Raw genomic sequence first — 18,523 nt, 5'->3', positions numbered from 1 at the left:
GATGACATGATATTATACATGGAAAATCAGATGGACTCCACCAAAAGTCTGCTAGAACTGATACATGAATTCAGCAAAGCTGCACGATACAAAATCAATGTACACAAATCAGTTGCATTCTTATACACTAACAACGAAGCAACAGAAAGACAAATAAAGAAACTGATCCCATTCACAATTGCACCAAGAAGCATAAAATACCTAGGAATAAATATAACCAAAGATGTAAAAGATCTGTATGCTGAAAACTACAGAAAGCTTATGAAGGTAATTGAAGAAGATATAAAGAAATGGAAAGACATTCCCTGCTCATGGATTGGAAGAACAAATATTGTCAAAATGTCAATACTACCCAAAGCTATCTACACATTCAATGCAATCCCAATCAAAATTGCACCAGCATTCTTCTCGAAGCTAGAACAAGCAATCCTAAAATTCATATGGAACCACAAAAGGCCCCGAATAGCCAAAGGAATTTTGAAGAAGAAGACCAAAGCAGGAGGCATCACAATCCCAGACTTCAGCCTCTACTACAAAGCTGTCATCATCAAGACAGCATGGTATTGGCACAAAAACAGACACATAGACCAATGGAATAGAATAGAAACCCCAGAACTAGACCCACAAACGTATGGCCAATTAATCTTTGACAAAGCAGGAAAGAACATCCAATGGAAAAAAGACGGTCTCTTTAACAAATGGTGCTGGGAGAACTGGACAGCAACATGCAGAAGGTTGAAACTAGACCACTTTCTCACACCATTCACAAAAATAAACTCAAAATGGATAAAGGACCTGCATGTGAGACAGGAAACCATCAAAACCCTAGAGGAGAAAGCAGGAAAAGACCTCTCTGACCTCAGCTGTACCAATCTCTTACTCGATACATCCCCAAAGACAAGGGAATTAAAAGCAAAAATGAATTACTGGGACCTTATGAAGATAAAAAGCTTCTGCACAGCAAAGGAAACAACCAACAAAACTAAAAGGCAACCAACGGAATGGGAAAAGATATTTGCAAATGACATATCGGACAAAGGGCTAGTATCCAAAATCTATAAAGAGCTCACCAAACTCCACACCCGAAAAACAAATAACCCAGTGAAGAAATGGGCAGAAAACGTGAATACACACTTGTCTAAAGAAGACATCCGGATGGCCAACAGGCACATGAAAAGATGCTCAATGTCGCTCCTCATCAGGGAAATACAAATCAAAACCACACTCAGATATCACCTCACGCCAGTCAGAGTGGCCAAAATGAACAAATCAGGAGACTATAGATGCTGGAGAGGATGTGGAGAAACGGGAACCCTCTTGCACTGTTGGTGGGAATGCAAATTGGTGCAGCCACTCTGGAAAACAGTGTGGAGGTTCCTCAGAAAATTAAAAATAGACCTACCCTATGACCCAGCAATAGCACTGCTAGGAATTGACCCAAGGGATAAAGGAGTACTGATGCATAGGGGCACTCGTACCCCAATGTTTATAGCAGCACTCTCAACAATAGCCCAATTATGGAAAGACCCTAAATGTCCATCAACTGATGAATGGATAAAGAAATTGTGGTTTATATACACAATGGAGTACTACGTGGCAATGGGAAAGAATGAAATATGGCCTTTTGTAGCAACGTGGATGGAACTGGAGAGTGTTATGTAAGTGAAATAAGCCATACAGAGAAAGACAGATACCATATGGTTTCACTCTTATGTGGATTCTGAGAAACTTAACAGAAACCCATGGGGGAGGGGAAGGGGAAAAAAAAGAGATTAGAGTGGGAGAGAGCCAAAGCATAAAAGACTCTTAAAAACTGAGAACAAACTGAGGGTTGATGGGGGGGTGGGAGGGAGGGGAGGGTGGGTGATTGGGTATTGAGGAGGGCACCTTTTGGGATGAGCACTGGGTGTTGTATTGGAAACCAATTTGACAATAAATTTCATATATTGAAAAAAAATTAAAAAAAAAAGAGAAAATGTCAATTTTAATATCAGTTTTAGTATCAGTTGTAACTTCTCTTTCATTTGTGGTTTATTTGGGTCCTCTCTCTCTCTCTCTCTTTTTAATATTTTTTAGAGAGCACAAGTGGGGGGAGAGGCAGAGAGGATGGAAGCAGACTCTGCGCTGAAAGGTTGACACCAGTGAGCCCAATGTGGGGCTCCAACTTAGGAACCATGAGATCATGACCTGAGCTGAATTGGCACACTCAACCAACTGAGCCACCCAGGTGCCCTCTGCCTTCTTTTATTGAAAAGTCTGGTTAAATGCTTGTTAATTTTGTTTATTATTTCAAATAAATTGTTCTTAGTTTCCTTTTTCTTTTCTAATGTTTTTTTTTAATTTTTTGTTTTTCAGAGAGATAGAGCATGAGCCAGGGATGGGGCAGAGAGAGAATCCCAAGCAGGTTGCTCATCAGCACAGAGCCCAGTGCAAGGTTTGATCCCATGAACCATGAGATCATGATCTGAGCAGAAATCAACAGTTGGATGGTTAATAAACTGAGCGACCCAGGACCCCCTGTCTGTTCTATTGTTTTTTAAGCATATTTCATTTCTTCACTCATCTTTATTATTTACTTCCTTCTACTAACTTTAGACTTGATTTGTAATTCATTTCTAGTTTCATACTGTTGTGGTTGAAAAAGATGCTTGATATAATTTAAATCATCTTAAATTTATTGAGACTTATTTTGTAGCCTAACATCATCTATCCTGGAGAATGTTCTATATGTACTTGAAAAGAATGTGCACTCTGCCAATTTTGGATGGAAAGATTCATCTGCTTAATGAGTCATTTATGGCCAATGTTTTGCTGTCTGGATGATCTGTCCACTGATATAAGTGGGGTGTTAAAGGCTCCTACTATTATTGTATTACTGTCAATTTCTCCCATTATGTATGCTAATATTTATGTATTTAAGTGCTTCTATGTTAAGTGCATAGATATTTACAAGTATTACATCATCTTGTTCAATTGATCCCTTTATCATCATGTGATGACTTTTTTGTCTATTACAGTGTTTATTTTAAAGTCTATTTTGTCCGAGAGAAGTATGGCTACCCCAACTTTCTTTTAATTTCCATCTGCATGGGATATCTTTGTCCATCCCTTCCCTTTCACTCCATGTGTCTTTGGATCTGCATTGAGCCTACTGTAGGTAGTATATATGTAAATCTTGTTTTTATTTGTCCATTTAATCACTGTACACATTTTGACTGGAGAATTTAGTCCATTTAGATATTTTATTGATAGTTATGTACTTATTGCCATTATATTGATTGTTTATTGTTTTTATAGTTCTGTTTCCTTCTTCTGTCTTCTGTTGGTATTTGGTGACTTAGTGTTGTGTTTGTGTTCCTTTCTCTTTATGTTTTGTGTATCTATTATTGGTATTTTTTGTGGTATTTTTTGTGAATCTTTTGAGATTCATATGTAACATCCTATGTATACTGCAGTCTATTTTAAGTTGATGGCTGAGGGCTGAAGTTCAAGTGTGTTCCAAAAATACTACATTTTTGCTCCCCCTGCATTTTGTTTTTGAGATATTTTACATTTTATTTTGTATAAAACTTGACTAATTATTATAGGTCTAGATGACTGTCTATATTTGTCTTTTAACACTCATACCAAATACATGGGTGGTTGACTTGCTGCCTTTACTATATGTTTACCTTGAGTGACACTGCTTTCATTCACAGTTTCATTTCTAGTTAAGGCCTCTTCTTTTTCCACTGAAAGAATCCTTTAACATTTCTTGTGATATCTGTTTGGTGTTGATGAACTCCTTTAGTTTTGCTTGTCTGAGGAACTCCTCATCTCTCCTTTAACTCAAGTGATAATCTTGATAGGTACCGTATTTTTTATTATAAATATTCCTTTCATTACTGTGAATATATCATGCCACTCCCTTTTGAACTACAAAGTTTTTTCCAAAAAAACCCCTGATAATCATAGGAAGGTTTCCTTTTACATAACTGTTTTTCTCTTGCTGTTTTTAAGATTCTCTGTTTATCTTTATATGTTGTCACTATGATTATAATGGGTATTGCTCTCTTTGGGTCCATATTATTTGAGACTCTTGTTTCCTGGACTTGGATATCTGTCTCCTTCACCAGATTAGGTTAAATTTTCAGACATTATTTCTTCAGATGTATTTTCTGATCCTTTTCTTCTCTTCTACTTCTTTTTATTTAATGTTTATTTTATTTTGAAGGAGGGAGAGAGAGAGGCAGAGCATGAGTGGGGGAGGGGCAGAGAGAGAGAGGAAGACACAGAATCCCAAGTTGGCTCCAGGCTCTGAGCTGTCAGAACAGAGACTAATGCGGGGCTCGAACTCACAAGCCATGAGATCATGACCTGAGCTGAAGTCAGACGCTTAACTGACTGAGCCACCCAGGTGCCCCTCTTCTACTTCTGAGGGTACCTATAAGTGCTAGTATGACTGATGTTACCCTAGAGGTTCCTTAAAATAACTTCAATTTTTAACATTATTTTTTTCTTTCTGCTTCTCTGATCGGGTGCTTTCCATTATCCAATCTTCCAGATTGCTTATCCATTCTTGTGCAACATCTAATCTGCTGTTGATTTCCTCTAGTGTGTTTTTTATTTCAGTTATTGTATTCTTCAGCTTGATTGATTCTTTTTTATATTTTCTATGTATTTGTTGAAGTTCTCACTGTGATTCCTCTTCCAGTTTGGTGACCATCTTTATGACCATTCCTTTGAACTTTGCCTAGTGGACTGACTATCCATTTCACTTTTCTCAGGTATTGTCTTGTTCTTTCATTTGCAACCTCTAGTGCCTCATTTTGCCTCCTTCTGTTTATTTCTATGTACTAAGCAGTTATGTCTCCTGGTCTTGAAGGAGTGGCTTTATGCAGATAGTCCTTTATGCAGGTACTGTGGGGCTCAGTAGTGCATACCCACATGGACTCCCAAACCAAGTGCTCCAGGACTCTCTATGGGCTGTGTGCATGTTCCTGTTTTGGCTAGTCGATGATAGGTGGTCACCAGACTTGCTGGTGAGTGGGGCTGTCCCTCAGTGCACATGTATATGAGTGAGGTTCAGCTACAGACACATTGGTGTTTAGGGCTGGCCCTTAACCCATCTGGGAGTCCTGGCCATGACTCTTAGAGGCATGCTGGTAAAGTGGCTGGCTTCCCAGTGTGGGGCCCTTGGGAGGGGCTCTGGTGGTGGCTTATGACACCCACTAGGTCTGGCAGGATGGGGGGCTGCTTGGGTGGCAGCTCTCGTACTGACCAAGGGTGCACACCAAGAGTGGTGAAGGGGCACTGTATTGAATATTTGAAAGTTGCTAAGAGATTATACATTAAAAGTTCTTATTATAAGAAAAAAAAAAAGACTTGTTACTCCTAATGGTGACAAACGTTAACTGGTTTTCTGTCCCTTTGACTCTTTCCTCTCCTTCTGGGACCCCTATAATGTGAATATTGGTCTGCTGGATTTGTTTAGTAAGCCCCTTATTTAACTTCACATTTCAAAAATTATTTCTTTTTGTTGATCTGGCTATGAGTTCTACTACTCTGTTCGTGAGTTCATTGATCTTTTCTTGTGCTTCATCTAGTCTGCTTGTTAAATCCCTCTATTGAATTTTCAGTTCTGTTATTGTATTCTTCAGTTCTGTTTTATAATCTTAAGTTCTGTGACTTCTATTTGGTACTTTCTTCTATTTTATATCTGTGTTGATGTTCTCACCTTGTTCATTCATTCTTCTCCCAAGCTTGGTGAGCATCTTTATGACCATTACTTCAAACAAAATTTATTAGGTAGATTACTTATTGCTGTATTATTAAGTCTTTTTCTGATGTTTTGCCTTCTTTTGTTTGGAACAAATTCCTCTGTTTCTTGATTTTGTTTTATTCTCTGTCCACTGCTATGCATTAGATAAAACAGCCTTCTCTTCCAGTCTCAAAGGGGTGGCCTCATGTAGGAGATGAGCCTTGCTATTCAGGCTTCTCCTAACTCTTGGTTGTCTCTCAAACTCTTGTGATTGTCCAAGCAGCCAATTTTAGTTTTTGGCTTCAAGTGGTTAAAGATGTACCAAGACCTTTAATTGTCCCAAAGGGGAGGAGCTCAATAAGCACCTAGGTTCAGGGTGATTGGAAGCCAGACCCTCAAGCAACAGCTTTTAAAGTATAAAAATACACACAGTGCTATGGGGCTACAAACATATACCTTGCTGGCCAACAGAGTAAGGAGATGCAGAGATGTATACTGTGCAACATTCTCAAAACTTAGGGTACCAGATGATTATAAAAGTTCATTTTGAGGTGCCTGGGTGGCTCAGTCGGTTAAGCGTCCAACTTCAGCTCAGGTCATGATGTCACAGTTCATGGATTCAAGCTCCACATCAGTGGGTTCAAGCCCCACATCTGTGCTGACAGCTCAGAGCCTGGAGCCTGCTTCAGATTCTGTCTTCCTCACTCTCTGCCCACCCCCCACTCACGCTCTGTCTCTCTCTGTCTCTCTCTCTCACAAAAATAAATAAACATTAAAACAAATTTTTTAAAAAGTTCCTTTCCTGAGATCCCAGAGATCTTTTGTGAGTCAGAGAAAGAGCACAAAATGGCACATACTAGACTCCATTTCCAGAGTGCACCTTAGTAGGACTCTAAAGGTGTCCCAAACCAGAAGCCTGCCCCTCAGGCAGAAGCTCCAGGACAAGCAAATAGGCCATTTCAAAGAAAGTTTGGTGTTATGTTTCAGTCTGCTGTCTGTGTATTGCCACAAAAGTAGTAGCTGGCCAAGAACCATCTCTTAATTTGTTATAGTTCCATGAGACCCAGGAATGCAAACCTTCCTGGACACCAGAGCTAGGTGATATGTCAGGCACCTCTACAAACTTCTCTATGGAAGAGATTGGCACTCCAGAGTACAACAGATGAAGACAGCCAAATTAGCACCTGCTATCTTAAAAGTTGTGGTATCCAAGGATGGTTCAAACCCTTTATTCCTTAGGGGAAAACTACTGGTTTCAGTTTTCTCCTGATTTGGGGTTGGCATGTGAGGGGTGGGAATTATAGAAAGATATAAGATTGTGCCTTAGCCTCCCCTACCCACTCTGATATGGGTTTTTTTTTTCTCATTTTCCCAATATGTAGGAGTTCTTACTTAGTTTTTATATTTTTAAAGGAAAATGATCCATATGTAGTTATAGATTTGTTGTGTCTGTAGGAGAACATGAGTTCAGATTATTCTTATGTTGCCATCTTGAACCAGAACCCCTGCAAAAAATTCTTGGCATCTCCTTTTCTCTCAATTTTAAGAAACTGCTATAGATTATTATGAGAATCATCATTTCCAAATATCACTATATTCTTGCTCCCTCTGATATATTTCATATTCATTTTATAAGATAATTTTTATTATCCATACTGCATGAACCAATTAAAAATATATTTCATTACATTTATCATAAGATCCTAATTTCCACATCATGATTGCATGATCAGGCTCTTTTCTGTATCACATCCTGGACTTCTTTCCATGACTCATTATTTATCCCCATTGCATGTTACTTCTTTTTCCTTATGTCTAAAACATTCTCCCTTATAGTCCCAGCTATATTTTTTTCACTTTTATCCTCCCCCCAACCTCCTTAACTTCAGTCTGTCAAGCTTTACAATCTTGTCGCTACCCAAGTATTAGTTCACTTGCTTTCACTGAAACTTTTTCAATGAGCTCTTTAATAACCAGATTCATTCTCATTCAGATCCCAACAAAATTATTTCCATAATTATTCCTAGACTACTTTATCAGAATGTTTCTTCTCCCCATACTTTCGCTATTCATTTTCTTCTTGGAACCTATCATAAACTGTTTAGATTTTGTTTGTTTTTATGTCTACTTTTTAATTTTCTATCTCTGATGGACTAATGTATTTAGGACTTATCTATCTTATTAACTATTTGTAAACCAAACTAACACAATAACTGGGACACAGTAGATGTTCATTAAAATTTTTTTTTTGGTGAATGAATAAATTTTACTCTAAGATTCTAGTAAGCCCCAGAAAGTTATCATCAACATCCACTTTCTCTCTATACTAGAACGATTAAACACAATTTCTATAATATCAAATGTCCACTTCCTTTAGGCATTAAATTAGCACATATTTACTTAATAAGAAATGTTCATAATCAGGTCATATTGAAAGAGATTGTACATTAAAGAATATTACAAACATTTCCCAAGGGAAGATATAGATTTGAAAAAAATAAAACCTTACATTGCCTCAGGGTTCATTATGCATGTAGTTCCTGGACAGTAACAAGTGAGGATGTCATTATTATATGTTAATCCCAGATTAACTCCAAGCAACTGTGTCATAACAACTGAAAATGCCTCTAAAGTTATCATCTTTGGATACTAAATAGGAAAAAAAAAATCACAATTGTTGCCTAACTTGTTTATCTATTTTATCTTTTCAAGTAAATATAATGTATATAAGTTAAACTAGTATAACAAAGTTCATTATTTTCTTAAGAATATGGAAAAAATAGGCAAATTTTGTTATTATCTTTGAGTAATAGTATTTTTAGTCCAAATGGCATTGACAAATAACAAATAAGATTAATGCAATTTCATGTTTTAATGACATGCTACTGATTTAAATCTGAATTTTTTTTTTAATTTTTTTTTCAACATTTTTTATTTATTTTTGGGACAGAGAGAGACAGAGCATGAACGGGGGATGGGCAGAGAGAGAGGGAGACACAGAATCGGAAACAGGCTCCAGGCTCTGAGCCATGAGCCCAGAGCCCGACGCGGGGCTCGAACTCACAGACCGCGAGATCGTGACCTGGCTGAAGTCGGACGCTTTAACCGACTGCGCCACCCAGGCGCCCCTAAATCTGAATTTTTTTAATGGAAAATAATAAGCATTGCTTCTGTAACTATATTACTTTCCATGTGAACAATTAGAAAAAAGTACACAGATTCTTAAGGGTTGGGTTGGCCATTAGTTTTGACTTCAGAAACAGTTTTAGGGAAGAAATCAAATTAACTTTCTTCTAAAGGCAGAATGTGCAAGCAGCATTTTTTTTTTGTCTTAAAAACTAAAACTTGAGAAGTAGTGATGTCAGCAGCATGGAAATCCTTGGCAATCAATGATTTTTACATGATCTCTATAGTTTTGCCTTTTATAGAATGTCACAGAATAATAATATAATATAATAATATAATATTAATATAATACAGGATATAACAGCACTTAGCCTTTTCTCCAAATGGCTTCTTTCATTAACCAGTATCCATTTAAGATTCCTTTATGTCTTCAAATGCCTTGTGGCTCCTTTTCTAAATAACTGAATAATATTCCTTTATATGTATTTATTCCAGTTTTTTTTATCCATTCACTTATTAAACGATATCTTGGTTCCTTCTAATTTTTGCCAATTGTGAATAAAGTTGCCATAAATATTCATGTACATGATCTTGTGTGGATATAAGAAGTTTTATACTCATTTGGGTAACTGCCAAAGAGGACAGTTGCTGGATCATATGGTAAGAGTAAGAAAGTGCCAAACTGTCTTCCACAGTGGCTGTACCAGTTTGCATTCCTATGATCATGAATGAGAGTTTCTGTTGCTCCACATCCTTATGTGTTTGGTGTAACCAGTGTTTTTGAATTCCAGTACAAAGCTGAAAAGGACTGGGAAATTACATTCTTGCCTTGTTCCTGATTTCACTGGGAAAGCATTTAGTTTCTCACAATTAAGGTGTTAGCTGCAGGTCTTTTCTAGATGTCTCAAGTTAAGAAAGTTCCCTTCTAGACTTGGTTTTCTAAAATTTTGTCACAAATGGTGTTGGGATTTGTCAAATTCTTTTTCTGCATCTATTGACATGATCAAAGAAGTTTTCTAGTTTAGTCTAAGGATGGAATTGGTTAAATTAAATGATTAACTAGCCTTACATACCTGAATAAATTCTGAGTGTAGGTGTCAACAAGGAAATTTAAACTATTCTAAAAAGAAATTCTAGAGTGGAAAAATGCAATAAATGAGCTTAAAAATCCACTGGAGGTATTCAAAATTAGATTTGATCAGGCAGAAGAAAGAATAAGATCTAAAGACTGATCATTTGAAATCATCCAGTCAGAGAAGTAAAAAGAAAAAAAGAATGAAGAAGATAGAACCTATTGACATGAACAAGCAGATCAATGTATGCATTATGGGGATCTCAGAAGGAGAAAAAAGAAAGAAAGGGACAGAGAGTTTATTTGGAGAAATAATGACCATAAACTTCAGAAATCTGAGTGAACTGCTCAACAAACTCCAACTAGGATAAATCCAAAGAGACCCACAAATTTCCCATTATAATCAAACTGCCATAAGGTAAAGGTGAGGAGAGAATCTTGAAAGAAGCAAGACAAAAATAACTTGTCACATATAAGGGAACTCCCATAAGATTACCAGTAGACTTCTCAGGAGAAATTTTACAGGCCATAAGGGATTAGGATGAATACATTCAAACTGCTGAAAGAAAGAAACTGTCAACCAAAATTACTGTATCCAGGAAAACCATAGTTTAAAATATAATGAAGACATTAAGACTTTTCCAGAAAAATAAAAGCTGAGGTAATGAACAAAAGTTAATTACCACTAGACTTGATCTATAAGAAATGCTAAAGGGAGGCTGTCATGTTGAAACTAAAGGAAGCTGGTTAGCAATATAAAGCCAAAAGAAAATTATAAAGTTCTCTAATAAAGATAAATACATGGACAAATATAGTAACATATATTATTGTAATTTTGGTGGGTAAGTTCACTTTTAATTATTGTATAGAATCAGAAGGACAAATACAAAAAAAAAAACCAAAACAAAACAAACAAAGCCTATAATCTATGTAATAACATAAAATGAGAAATAGAGCTGTAAAGGAGTAATGTTTTTGTATGCAATTGAAGTTAAGATGTTATCAGTTTAAAATACTATTAATGTTAATATATTTTAAGTAATTAAAATGGTGATTAAAAATAAAATATGTACACAATATACACAAAATAAAAACAGAAGGGAACCAGAGCATGTCACAATAAAAAAAAAAAAATCAGTGGAACACAAACGAAAGCATTAAGAGAGAGGAAGGGACAAAAATGTTACAGGGTATAAAAAATAAAATTAGCAAAATGGCAATAGTAAGCTTTTCATATAAGAAATTAATTTAAATTTGAATAAATTAAACTCCCTAATAAAAATATACAGATAGGTTGAAAGATTCAAAAACAGATTCCAACTATATTACTTCAGATATAAGACTTACATAAGCTAAAAGGTTAAAAAGGAAGAAAGATATTCCTTGCAAATTATAACCAAATGAGAACATGGGTGGCCATACTCATATCAAACACAATAGACTTTAAATCAAAAACTATTAAAAGGGAATAATAAAAGGGTCAATTAACCAAGAATATATAATAATTATACTTATGCACCAAACATCAGAGCTCCTAAATATATGAAGCAAGTTTTGAAAGAATTGAAGGGATAAACAGAAACATAATATCAAAAGACTATAGTACCTCACTTTTAATAATGGATAGAAAACTTAGACAAAAGATAATTAAATAAAGGATTTGACAACAGTATAGACCAGCTGGACCTAATAAAGATATACAGAACATCCCACCTAACAAGAGTGGAATACACATCTTTCTCAAGTGAACGTAGAATATTCTGGGGGATAGACTACTTGTCATACTACAAAACAAGTAACTTTAAAAATATTGAAATTATACAAAGTATCTTTTCTGATCCCTATGGATTGAAACAAGAGAATAACAAGTGAAAGAAAACTTGAAAGTCCACAGATCTGTGAAACTTCAACAACAGACTCAGACACCACTAAGTCCAAGTTAGAAGTCACAAAAGAAATGAGAAAATACATTGAGATAAAAAGAAAATGAAAACACAACGTATCTAAACTTACAGGATCCAGTAAAAGATATGCTAAGAGGCATGCTTACAGCAGTATACACATACATTTAAAAAGAAAAACAAGGGCGCCTGGGTGGCTCAGTTGGTTAAGCCTCCGACTTCAGCTCAGGTCAAGATCTCGCGGTCCATGAGTTTGAGCCCAGCGTCGGGCTCTGGGCTGATGGCTCAGAGCCTGGAGCCTGCTTCCGATTCTGTGTCTCCTTCTCTCTCTGCCCCTCCCCCGTTCATGCTTTGTCTCTTTCTGTCTCAAAAATAAAAATAAACTTTAAAAAAACAAAAAAAAGAAAAAGAAAAACAGATGTCATATCAACAGCGTAATTTCACCACTCAAGAAATTAGAAAAAATGAACCCCAGCAAAAAGAAGGAAATGAATAATACAGATTAAAGCAGAGAAAGAACAGAAAAACAATAGAAAAAATTCAATAAAACAAATAGTGGGTTCTTTTAAAAGATCAACAAAATTGGCATATTCTTAGCTAGATTAACTAAGAGATAGTACTCAAATGCTTAAAATAAGAAATAAAAGAGGGGGCACCTGGGTGGCTCAGTGGGTTGAGTGTCCAACTCCTCATTTTCACTCAGGTCATGATCTCACAGTTTGTGGGATTGAGCCCCACCTTGGGCTCTGGGCTGACAGAGCAGAGCCGCTTGGGATCTTCTCTCTCCCTCTCTCCCTGCCCCTCCCCAACTCATGCACACATGCCAGCACATGTGCGTGCACACTCTCTCTCTCAAAATAAATAAATAAACTTAACAAAAAGAAATAAAAGACATTGTAAGTGACATCACAGAATTAAAAAAAATGGAAGAGAATACTATTAAAAATAGTAATCCAATAAATTGGATAAGCAAGAAAAAAAGGATAAACTCCTAGAAACATACAATCTTTCAAGACTCACTCATGAAGAAATAAAATAATAACTACTAAGGAGATTGAAATAATGGTAAAAATAGTAAAAACACCTCCCAAAAAGAAAAGCCCAGGACTTGATGGTTTTCCTGGTAAATTCTACATTAAACATTAAACAAAGAATTAATACCAATCCTCCTCAAATTCTTCCAAAGAATTAAAAGAGAAGGAACACTCCTAAACTCATTCTGTGAAATCATTCTATGATTACCCTGATACAAAAACTCAACAAGAAAACTATAGAGCAATATCCCTAATGAATATTGATATAAAAATCCTCAACCAAATACTAGCAAACTGAATGGAATAGCATATTAAAAAGATTCTACACCATGAGTGAGTGGTATTTATATCTGGAATGTGAGGAACATTTAACATTTGAATAGCTATCAATGTAAAACCCCATTTTTGAAGAATGAAGAAAAAATACCGCATGATAATCTCTATGCTGAAAATGGATTTCACAAGATTCAACATCTTTTTATAATTAAAAACACTCAACAAACTAGGAATATACGAAAACTACCTCGACATAATCAAGGACATGTAGAAAAGCCCACAGCTAATGTCACACATGCTGGTGAAATCCTGACAATTTTACCTCTAAGATCAAGAACTAGATGGAATACTCACTCGCCACTTCTATTTAACATAGTATAGAAAGACCTAGCCAGAGCAATTAAGCAATAAAATAAATAAAAGGCTTATAGTTTGGAAAGAAAGAAGCAAAATTATCTCTGTTTGCAAATGACATGATCCATATGTAGACATATATATCACTGGAATAGATTAAAGAGCCTAGAAATAAACCCTTGCATATAATTAAATGATCTATAAAAAGGTGCCAATATGACACAATGGGAAAGGACAGTCTGTTCAACAAGTAAACTCAAGGGAGAAAATACAGCTTTTTCAATAAATGGTGATGGGAACATTGGATATCCACATAACAAAAGAATAAAGTTGGACCCACATATTTCACCATATACAAAAATTAATTCAAAATGGCTTAAAAATCTAAATGTAAGACTCAAAATTATAAAACTTTTAAAAGAAAACAGGAAAAAACTTCATGACATTAGGTTTGACAATTATTTCTTAGATATGATACCAAAAGCACAGGCAACAAAAGTAAAAGTGGACAAATGGGACTACACCAAACATAAAACTTTTGTGCTTCAAAGGACATGATCAACAAAGTGTAAAGGCAACCTACAAAATGGGGGGAAATTTTGCAAATCGTATAGCTGATAAGAGACTAACATCCAAAATATAAAGAACTCATACAATCCAAAAACAAACAAAAAAAACCTCAAAGCCATTAAAAAATGGGCTAAGGACTTGAATAGACATTTCTGCAGGGAAGATTTCACAAGGTCACAAGGTATATGAAAAGATCCTCAATATTACTAATAATCATAGAAACGTAGATCAAAACCACAGTAAGATATCACCACATACCCAATAGGATGGCTACTGTAAAATAAAGCAACTGCAGAAAGTAACAGGTGTTGGTGAGGTTGTGATGGATATAATGTGAACTGCTAGTGGGATTATCAAATGGTGCAACCATTCTCAAAATTAGTATGATCATTCCTCAAAATATTAAAGATGACCCAGCAAACCTACTTCTGTGTGTGTGTGTGTGTGTGTGTATATATATATATATATATATATATATATATATATATCTCCAAATATATATATATATATATATACATATATCCAAAATAACTGGAATCAGCATTTCAAAGAGATATCTGCACTCCTACATTTATTACAGCATTATTTATGATAGCCAAGGTATTAAAAACAACTTAGGTGTTCATTGACATGTTAATGGAAAAAAATAAAATGTCACCTATACAGACACACATAATGGAATGTTATTCAGCCATAAGAAGAATGAAATCCTGCTATATGCAACGACATGTATGAACCTAGACTGTACTATAATAAGAGAAGTAAGCCAGACACGTGAAGACAAAAATTGTATGTTCACCATTATATAGGGAATCCAAAAATGTCATACTCACAGAAGCAGGTAAATAGAATGGTAGATGCCAGGGGCTAGAGGGCTTGGAAAATGGGGCCATGTTGGTGAAAAGGCACAAAGCTATAGTTATGCAAGATGAGGAGTTCTTGAGATCTGTCTCACAATGATGGAACATCATAAGCACTACTGAACTATATGCTTAAAATAGCTAAGATGGTAAATTTCACATTCTGGGTATTTTACCACACACAAAAATTTTAAAATTGTAATATTTGACTTTCAAAATCCAAATAAAAGGTATTTCATAAAAATGTGTCAAAACAGCATGGTAGAAACACTGTATGTATGTTTGTTCCCTGAAATAGATATTAACTTCAAAAGGTGATATAATTACTAAAGAGATGGAGATAAAATGCATACCAGAGCAATTCCTGCAGCAAACTTTGGATTGCATGCCATTCCATGATATGTTGCTCCTACATAATTAGGATGGTCTCTATAACTAAAATAACAAAACTTTTTATTGTAAATAAACATACTTTATTAATAACTTAATGACGTTTTAAGAATTGGATTCCTCAGTAAAGCTGTTTTTTGAAACTTGAGTATTACATATTGAATCTAATGTTTTCAATCATTTTGTATTTGATTTCCCACAGTTTCTAAAAGTTAAGTTCTAAAGTCTACTTTAATGTCATATGATACACAGCCCAAAACCCAGCAGTGCCTACCCTTCTGAAAAATTAATCATCACTCTTGCCACCACTGGATGGATATAATTCTAAGATGTACAAGTCAGGATAGTTTACTGCCATGATTTGCATTAATTGATTCTGTAAAGCATATAAAAAAGGATGGATTGGAGGACAGGGAGAGAAAAGACAATATGAGGTAGACTCATATTGAGAGAGAGGATACAGAAAGCATCCTCACACATTTCAGTCCCATTAATGTTTTCCTGAGTACCCAGACCTGACCTTAATGCAGTAGGAGACACCAATAGATTTATAAATGTATTCCATATTGCTTAAGACCTTCTGAATTATGTTCTTATTTTTCCATGTAAATTAATCAAATTAGTAAAGCAAACATCTATATGAAGTCTTTTGAAAACTATAGTACAAATAGTTATATATCTATACCTTAGGTTATTATACAAATACTAGAAGGTAACCATATTATTATTTTAATGTTTTTATTTTAACCAGTTTTATATGCAACTGTTGCATTCTGTTAACTAATTTATATTTTATTTAATATTAAAGTGATAGTTTCAATTATTTAACTCTGAGAAAATCTTTAAAACCCTTGAGGCCCCATGTTTATCCCAAGGCTTTCTGAATTTTCTTTTTTTTTTTTAATTTTTTTTAACATTTATTTATTTTTGAGACAGAGACAGAGCATGAACGGGGGAGGGGCAGAGAGAGAGGGAGACACAGAATCGGAAGCAGGCTCCAGGCTCTGAGCCATCCGCCCAGAGCCCGACGCAGGGCTCAAACTCAAACTCCCGGACCGCGAGATCATGACCTGAGCTGAAGTCAGACGCTCAACTGACTGAGGCACCCAGGCGCCCTGGCTTTCTGAATTTTCAAATTTAATACACTTCCATGGGTAAACAGTCCACTCTGAGAATAATGGCCTGCTACGATTTAGTGTCCTACATTGTTATTAGATTTTTATATTTTGCATTTTGCTAACACAGTATGCATACGATTTTTGAGGTGTCTTGTCATAACCCATAACACATTTTGCATATAATTCTGATCACTAACATATGAGGTAATTTTATAAATTCCATATCAATGCAAATAATGCACTTACATTAATAAGTATGCCATATCATGAGACCTTTGAAATAAACTTTTTTCTTTCCATGACACAAATCTTTGTAGTACTTCATCAGCATCCCCATTAGTTGAAATCTTATTTTGATCTGACCAGAACTCCAAAGAAGTTAGCTTAACAGTGACTTTAAGCTGGGAAAACATCTAAAAATAAAAGTTACACCACATACAGGTGTAAGTACTCATAAGCATTACATTACATCTCTATACATAATGCTAATATATTCACTTCACTCATTTTTGGAGATGAGATTCATCAGTGGATAAAACTAGTTTTAAGAATATATTTTATAAAATTGTAAATACTATTTATACAAACAATGTTATTGCATTAATAGGAATGTTTAGTATTTAAATGAAACATACTTACAGCATTGATAAGACCAAAGATATGGACAACTTTCTCAACTGTACCTGGCACTTCAGAGCCCATATAATCAAACTGAAAGACAAATTTTGTTCACTATTAAAAATTACTAAACCAGCACGTTTTAAATGGATATAAGTGTCAAAATAATGCAGTGCTCAGTGAAAGGAAAAAAAGCAGAATTAAGTGCTTAGTAAGTTTTAGGCTTAAACCTATGGAGCTTATGTATTAATAATAATAAAATGAGAAGTTTGTGATTATCTTCTTCCTTACACATACAGAAATTAAGGGTTGAAAGTTAAAGTTCCAAGATTGTATGACTACTAACAATAGGAACCAGGACTCAAATCTCTTAACTAAAATACTAAGTCATTTTTATCTGATATAGTATGCTGCCACCACCATTTTCTTCAGCACAGTAAGAAAACATGACTATATACCCCATATAAACAATGTACCATAAAAATAAAAATACTCAAGAAATTGTCCTCATTCAAAGAAACAAAAATCACATATTACCTCTGAAATGCTTTAATTATATGTATATGCACATACTTAGTAGACTGAATAAAAAGTATTTTAATGATGTTATTTTTACCTACATGAATAACTCGATCGTGGTTATATAAGATAATGATCTTATTCTAGGTAAATGAACACTGAAAAAAAGCTTCATGATGCAATTTACAACGTACTTTCAAATACAGCACAAGTGATAATGGGATACAATCAATGGACTACAATAAATCTGAGTAAATAGAGTATAGGTATTTTTTGTGTTACTCTTATTCTTGCAACTTTTTGGAAAATTTAAAAATATTTCAAAATTAAATATTTAAAGAGTTGAAGTAAAATAAAAATAATTGCAGATGAACAAAAGATGAAGCAAATTCATCAACAGGCTAAACAGAAATGTCAGCAATGGAGACCTATAAGAAGGAACAAAGAGTTTTGAAAATGGTAAACATGGGGGGAAAATGAAATTCTTTTTTCATTTCCTTAATTTCCTTAAACAATTGAATATTTAAAAGAATAAACTATTGTGTAGTTTAGAACACATGGCAAAGTAAAATATATTACAATAACATCACATAGGGTTAGTTTTACAATTATTTTCATTAATTTTTTAAGAGTGACACAGACTGTTACATTAGTTTCAGGTGTACAACATATTAATTCCACAAGGGTAAACATTACCCTAAGCTCATCATAAGTGTAGCTATTTCTGTCACCATACAAAGCTATTACAACATCATTGACTTTATTCCTAACGCTATGCTGTGCCTTTTATTCTCATAACACTCATTCCGTATCTAGAAGGCTGTATCTCCCATTCTCCTTTACCTATTTTACCTATCCCCCACTCCCTCTATTCTGGCAATCATCAGCTTGCTCTCATTGTTCATGTGTTGAATTCTGCTTTTTATTTATTTTTATAGATTCCAC

General features: G+C 34.9%; 1 protein-coding gene across 1 annotated transcript in view; it reads right to left on the bottom strand.

Annotated features, from left to right (window-relative positions):
- ADAM18 (ADAM metallopeptidase domain 18) overlaps positions 1-18,523 on the bottom strand; it is a 103,950-nt gene that overhangs the window by 41,282 nt on the left and 44,145 nt on the right. The window contains exons 8-11 of the mRNA XM_032592868.1: positions 17,081-17,152; positions 16,688-16,854; positions 15,287-15,368; positions 8,250-8,389 (exon numbers count right to left, since the gene is read on the bottom strand). Of these exons, the coding sequence (XP_032448759.1) occupies positions 8,250-8,389; positions 15,287-15,368; positions 16,688-16,854; positions 17,081-17,152 (461 nt within the window). The remainder of the gene's footprint in view (positions 1-8,249; positions 8,390-15,286; positions 15,369-16,687; positions 16,855-17,080; positions 17,153-18,523) is intronic.

Source organism: Lynx canadensis, chromosome B1 (genome assembly GCF_007474595.2).
Source record: "Lynx canadensis isolate LIC74 chromosome B1, mLynCan4.pri.v2, whole genome shotgun sequence".
Taxonomy (NCBI): Eukaryota; Metazoa; Chordata; class Mammalia; order Carnivora; family Felidae; genus Lynx; species Lynx canadensis.
Note: the sequence above shows the minus strand (reverse complement) of the source record. Positions and strands in the feature narration are given on the sequence as shown.